Below are 7,180 nucleotides of genomic sequence, written 5' to 3'. Positions count from 1 at the left end.
TTACAGTATCCTTGCTAAGAGACCACCTCTCTTAGTTTTACATAGGCCACACCAGCCCTTACAATTTCTTTGCTAAGAGAAACTCTTCCTCCTAGGCTTACAGCAGATTTGTAGATAGAATTTATAGTACAAGAAATCTTCTCAAGAACTGATACAAATCAAACCTCACAATAAAGTATATATGAAATCAAGTGAAGCTCAAACTCTAAGTATGAAATGTATGAGAGATGATGAGGAAAATACAGAACAAAAGCTCTGATGAAATACTAGAACAAAAGTTCAGCAAAGGCTCACTAAATGCTCTCTGAAGTTCACTCTGATTCAACTATGGAAGCTTGTATATGAGACAAAGATCGATGTTTGAATAGAGGCTCTATGAGTGAGTATAAGCAGAACAAAAGCTCTGTATAATGGTAGAGCCAAAAGCTTTCTTTGATGCACTTGAATGAATGTTCTTGAATGCTCTCTCAAGTAGTATATGAGTGAATGAGAGAGATAAGGAGAAGATATAAGAACAAAAGCTCTCTTTGCAATGTGATATGATGTCTCTTAAAATCGTGTGTTCTTTTCAGTCAAGCCCTCTGTATATATAAAGAAATTCATAGCTCAATATAGCTATTAGAAGTGGTTAGAGGAAATAAATGCAGAAAAATTGCCGTTGTAATTCAAAACCCTCAAAGGAGCCGGCTCTTTGCAAAAGTGGAGGCGGCTCAATTTCAAATGGAGGTGGCTCCATTAAAAAAGTGGAGCAGGCTCTTTTTTTGAAATGGAGACGGCTCAATAGAAAAATGGAGCCTTCTCTAGTTTTGTAGAGCCTTCTCTACTTTCCTGAGCCTTCTCTAATTTTGGTAGAGCCCTCTCTAGTTTTTCATTGAGCCTTCTCTACTTTCCTGAGCCGTCTCTAATTTTATAGAGCCTTCTCTAGTCTTTGAGAGAGCTGGCTCTATTTCTTATAGAGGCTGCTCTTGCTTCATGAAGGCTGCTGCTAAATTGGACAGAAAAAAGTGCATGACTTCAAATAGACATAACTCAGTCCATGAAACTCCAAATGAGGTGAAATTTGAGTCTAAATTTATTTTCTTGAAGTCAGCTATCTAAAGCCACCAGCCTTGCTCAAAAATTCCAACCATAGAAAAAGTTATGGCTGTTTAAGTGCAACCTGGTCAGAATTTTCGCAGAGCAGAATCAGGTATTTTGTGAAGCTCATATCTCAGTCATTTTTAATCCAATTTAGGTGAAATTTGAGTCTAAACTCAAGGGATCGAAGTCAGCTTTCCAATGCCACTGGCCTTGTGTAAAAATTCCAACTACACAAATAGTTATAGCAGTTTTAGTGCAAGCTGGTCTGAAATTTTCTAGGCTGAAAATAGCTTCTTTTGAGATATCCATCTTTCTAGCACCTAGGACTTTGATGAATGATTCAATTAAGTTCAAGGCCGTTTCTAAGAGTCTAAGGACATATGAAGATTATAAATTTCAAGTGCATTGTGTCCTAGAGTTATTTACCAAATTTTGGCAACAAAGGCTTTAAAGATGAAAAATTAATTCAATGCCTTTTCCTTTTCTTTTTAGAGACCAAAATAAATATAATGATTAATGTGCATGGTCCTAGAATTTCTAGCTTAAAAAATGAGTTCTTTCAAAGCTTATCAAACTTGAACTAACTCTTTCTTAGCAAAGATTTCATGTGACAATATATATAAATGAAGTTCTTAGTCTATTGCTAATGGTCATAGGAGCATATGAATGATATATGATATGCATGGTCCTATAATTTTGAGTTTGAAAAAATATTCAAATATACTTTGACATTGAATCTTAAGCTCTCACCATCCTATCTACCCTTTTCTTCATTCTTTGACCATGATCGTTTAGGCTTAATGAAGACTTGCTTTCTTTCTTTGAAATGCTTTGTGTGATCTTTGAAGTCCAAGTTTTTCTTTGATTTCTTGCAACTTTGATGCTTCCTTGAATCCATTGCTTGAATGTTTGGAATGCTTTGGAATGCTTGGAATGGATCTTCTAACTCATCATTGAGGATTGAATGTTGATCAATTATATATCACTCAATTAAAACATTAGTACTTAAACATCATTAATGGTTTGTAATCATCAAAATATAAGATTGACCTTTAGATAAAATCCTTAGGCCAACAAAAAGGGATAAAATTCTCTAAGAAAAAATAGCTAAATTTTAACTTCACTCAAACGCTCTTCTGGACTAAAATTGGTAACCATTACAAACACATCTAAAAGTAATTTTCTTAAAATAAAAGTGTTTTTAAGCAGCAGAAAAGCAAAATCGGCTCTTTATTTTTATTTTTATTTTTTGATATATCAATGAAATCTCAATAAACATTCAAATAGATTACAATCATGTAAGGATCCCAATACTAAAAATATAGTGTATAAAAGGAATGCTCCTAGTAGGAATGAAAAGGTAAAACACCAAAAAATATATAGAGGAAACTAGTTAATCATTTTTAAATAAAAAAGCGATCTCATAATTAAGAATAATACAATAACTTTCTCTGTACTTATACCATGAATTTGACACTGTTTTAAAATTTTCCCAATCCATAAAGATTACTTAGTGATAGCTTCATTCTGTGTTCATTGTAGTGGAAAGCATAATGGACTGCTTATATATAAATATACATTTAATAAAAATAATACTTAGGCTTCATTTGGATTGATGGATTTGGAAGGATTTGGAAAGAAAAGAAAAGAAAGGATAGCAACTTTTGTATTTGGTTTGACATTAGGAAGAGAAAAGAAATGATTTGGAGTGATTTGGAGGGATAGCTTATCACTCCAAACCCCACCCTATCCCTCCCAAAGGGACGAGATTTGGAAGGAAAGGTTAACAAGTTAAGTTGTAGTTTTGTAATGCCAAAAATGCCCTCATCATTTTAAAGAAGAAAATTTATATGACATTTCAGTCCCATCTAGGCATTTGATGGTTCTTCAGTCTTCATCACTGCCCCATTCCACCAGCCACGCACAAGCATTTCTCTTCTTTAATGTTTTCTCCTCCAGCTCCGGCATTCTCCATTTTCGGCGTCACTCCAACACAATCCTCTCCCTACAAAGTGCAACCCTTTATCTCCAATTTTTTAGATTTGTTCATCTTATTTGATTCTTTATTTTCAAATATTAAATTTATAGTACATTTATTAAATTTACCGAATTTGTTTTGCTGTTTCATACCCATTTGTAGTTATTGGGATGTTTGAGCTTTCAGTTGGTGTACAAATGGGTGTGGATGATTGCAAGATTTATATATATGATGCTGGTGACTGTTAGTGACACTCTTTTTTCTATTTCTTGAATTATTTAATTAAGGGTCTTGAAGATCAATGCAAGATTTCTATATTAATAAAAAAAATAAAAAAACTGAGCAATACCCAAAGGAGATTTCTTATCTCTTGCTAGTGGGTGTCGAACTGATAGGTAAGAAAATTTTTGTGGAGATTGTTACTGCAAGGTTATAATAGGAAATTGATTAAAATAGTTTATTTTCTTTTCTTCCCTTCACCTCTTTCAAACAAGAATGCTATCATTTTCTTTCTTTTCCTTCGTAATTTATCCAAACATGAATAGTGGTCCTTGTTATCCTTTCTTTTATTTTCTTTTCTCTTATAACTAATGGTTTCTTTTCTTTTCTTTTTCCCCCGGTTTATCCAAACCAAACCTTAGGGTAAAAAAGAAGAAACATATATGACAATAAATACAAATACTATAGACATGAGCATCAATGACATTCACATCACTTTTGACAAGCTAGTCCTGAGATAAAAATAACTTAATTCAGAAATGACAAAGCTTCTGAATTAAAAAAATAATACAAAATAAAATAAAAAATAACCTTTCAGACATGATGAAGTAATACAAACATGAAGAAATGTATTTGGCAAAAAACTATCGACACCAACTCATGTATCAACAACGAATGGAAACATAATCTAAGATAGTTGGCATGTACATGATAATTGCACTCTTAACTGGAAATCTTAATGGAAATTTTAGATACCATATAGATAGATTTTCAGGAGACTTATCACCATAATCCTTATACTCTACATCAACATAAGAATCAGCTATGACAAACAGAACACCGGGCAAACTATAAAATTAGGAAAATGTTACCGACCATTAAAATTAAATCAATCATCTCACATAAATAATTACAACTAAGAAACCAACACAGGCTACACAGCTCACACACCTTCAAGCTTTTTCGCCGTCTCTTTATTAACCTCGCATCCAAACCCAAACCCAAAATTATTCCTCATCTTCTTTTTTGCTTCCTCTTCGCTGATATATCATAACAAATACATTTATTTTTACCATAATGATGAAACCCAAAACTAAAAATGAGTTGTAATAGACAACATAACAAAGCATATAATAAACTCTTTGGACTCTTCATTATAGAGATATCCATTAGTCCTAATACTAACCTACTAAAATGCATAAACCCTAAAATTTAGTAATCAGGCAAAGTTAAAAAGCTAGGGCTAGGGCTAGGGTTAGAATCTCTCTAACATACAATAAAACCATACAGAACACCAAAATCCTCTCCCAAATAATTTATCTCAGGGAGAGAGACACAAAAACCCCTCTTCAATCTCTATATCTCTCTATTTCTCTCTCCACAATCATTTCTCTCTATATATAAATATATATTCATATCTATACTATATATGTGTGAGAAAATTTACCTTCCGAGAACCTTAGCAAGTGTTTGGATGTAACAATCGATCATCTCCTGCTTGGTGACGTCTTCGTCACCAGGCTTCTTCATGATAATGTGCCAGTGTTCCTGATCCCAGCACAGAATTAGCGAATGAAAATCCATGGGAGGCCATTTGCTGAAGCATCGTATCTGGTTAAACCTAATTGCCGTTGGAGCGGCGAACCGGATGGAGTGAGAGACCAAGCTCGTGGATCCGATTGATCGAACAAAGCCATAAAATGAAAGTGCTTTGGCTATGGAAGAAGAGTATGAAAAGAGCCGTTTGGAGAAGCATAGATATGACGACGATGATCGCTCGGCCAAGATTGTTCCCCCAATTGTGGCCGCCATGTGAAATAAAGTGACTCGGTAAGTAGGCGTGTAAAATACCAGGTGTGTAGGTGTTTTAGGTTTACGTAAAATCGATGACGTGTATGTGGATGATTGGTTGGATTCTTAACGGAAAGTGATACAAATTTTAGAATAATAATTTTAAAATAGAAAGGGAAAATATATCCTTCTAGACCTGTAATTAGATTGAATTTTTGTAGAAAACTATGGTTTAGCTTATTTTGAGTATACTTTTGTTTTTAGAGTGGATTGAACATCTGTTTTTGCTTGTATATGTAAGCAATTCAATGATAATAAGATACATTCTTCCGATGCATAAACATATTTGTGTTTGAGATTAATTATTATATAAACACTCTTCAATCCTCTACCTTTATTTGTGAAATTAAATGATGGATTCAAACTATGTTTCACGTGTATATATACAAGGCTGGGACCGTTTCTTAAACCTTACCAAAAAGAGAAATGTTGGTTCCATCAACTAACAAACCCCTATATAAATCATAATTAAACTGTTGTTATACGATATAACATCGCATCTCATAAATATGGATAATTATAAAATTATTTAAATAAAAGTTAATTAATTATAATAAGACCATTTTTCTTACATTCTCTCACTTGGTACTTGGTCTTATAATCATAATTAATCTTTTATTGATTGATTTATTTATTTTTTATGAAAAATATTTTTTGAAATAATGTTGACATGCACACTTTAAATAAATTATCTATATTTAGAAAATCATTATACCAAATAACTTTCATGTAGTCTTTACAAGTATAGCAATATTGGATCAAGGATGTCATTATATTATTTAATAATATAGAATATCAATAGTCACAAACATTAATACACTCAACTTCAAGATTATACATAAATACCATATGTGCTAAATAATAAAATATTATGCCATGCTTCAGTCCTACTGCGTCTTAATAAGGACACACCATGTCTCATAAATATTATGTTATACATACATGCACCAATATGGAGAACTAGATAAATGATGATAGTATAATATAAGAAACTGTGATCACAAATACAAATGTGTCTACAATTGAGTCAAAAACAACCTCCCACTAACTAAGTAAATCAAAGCTATCAATAAGACCAATATGAGCAACATGCTCACTGTATAGCTTAGGCGGCAACCCCTTAGTCATGGGATCAGCAATCATTTATTGTATACTAATGTGCTCAATAGACACAAGCTAGTTCTGAATCCTCTCTTTTACAACAAGATATTTAATATCTATATGTCTAGATTTCCCTGAACTTTTGTTGTTCCATGAATATATAACTACAGCGGAATTGTCACATAAAATCATCAATGGTTTAGAAATAGAATCTACCACAATAAGTCTTGAGATGAAGTTCCGTAACCGTAATGCATGACAAGTGACCTCATAACATGCAATAAACTCTACTTCCATAGTGGATGAAGCTGTTAGTGTTTGTTTAATACTTTTCCATGAAATTGCTCCTCCAGCCATCATTAAGATAAATCCTGAAGTAGATTTCATGCTATCCTGACAACCAACAAAATCAGAGTATGAATAACCCACCACTTCAAGCCTGTCGGTCCTTCTATATATGAGCAAATGGTTCTTTGTCTTTTGCAGGTACCTCATTACTTTCTTTTTTTTTCATAATTGGATTTTGTATAAAAAAGAAAAAAGATATTTACATGCGCACAGAGGGCATACCCTCAGAGAAGAATTGAAAAAACAATTTTGAAATGAAAAATTCATTCAAAAAGTAAAACAACAAGCAACTATTTAAGAAGATCTTGAATAGTAACATTGTAGATATCAAGTACTTCAAATAAAATTTGTCTAGCAGCATCTTGTGGTTGTTTAGATAAATGACCATGCCAGGATCACTTTGGTATCTGCCTAGCATACCAATAACAAATGTTATGTCCGGCCGTATGCAAACCTGAGCATACATCAAACTCCCAACTGTAGATGCATAGGGAATGTTTTCCATTTGCTCCCACTCTAGGTCATTTCTCGGACATTGAAATTTACTAAATGTATCACCCTTTACTATAGGGGCAATTCCACCTTTACAGTGTTGCATATCAA

General features: G+C 33.0%; 1 protein-coding gene across 1 annotated transcript; it reads right to left on the bottom strand.

Annotated features, from left to right (window-relative positions):
- Positions 1-3,940: 3,940 nt before the first annotated feature.
- LOC132279237 (multiple organellar RNA editing factor 6, mitochondrial-like) lies at positions 3,941-5,121 on the bottom strand. Its single transcript, XM_059781164.1, has 2 exons — positions 4,725-5,121; positions 3,941-4,317 (listed from the first exon to the last, which is right to left on the bottom strand). Exons 1-2 carry the CDS (start codon positions 5,087-5,089, stop codon positions 4,221-4,223), a joined length of 462 nt encoding a protein of 153 aa, XP_059637147.1. The 5' UTR covers positions 5,090-5,121; the 3' UTR covers positions 3,941-4,220.
- Positions 5,122-7,180: the final 2,059 nt, after the last annotated feature.

The sequence above is a fragment of the Cornus florida genome, unplaced genomic scaffold, assembly GCF_030987335.1.
Source record: "Cornus florida cultivar Cherokee Brave unplaced genomic scaffold, ASM3098733v1 CherokeeBrave_3.0.0_Hap2_Chr10, whole genome shotgun sequence".
Lineage (NCBI taxonomy): Eukaryota > Viridiplantae > Streptophyta > Magnoliopsida > Cornales > Cornaceae > Cornus > Cornus florida.
The sequence above is the reverse complement of the archived record's forward strand: the minus strand, read 5'-3'. Positions and strand labels throughout refer to the sequence as shown.

Bases quoted from the DNA above. Each gene is read 5' to 3' on its own strand.
- LOC132279237 (XM_059781164.1), bottom strand. From the start codon at position 5,089: ATGGCGGCCACAATTGGGGGAACAATCTTGGCCGAGCGATCATCGTCG. The intron at 4,318-4,724 runs GTAAATTTTCTC...ATGATATATCAG, and splicing joins CTTGCTAAGGTTCTCGGAAG to CGAAGAGGAAGCAAAAAAGA.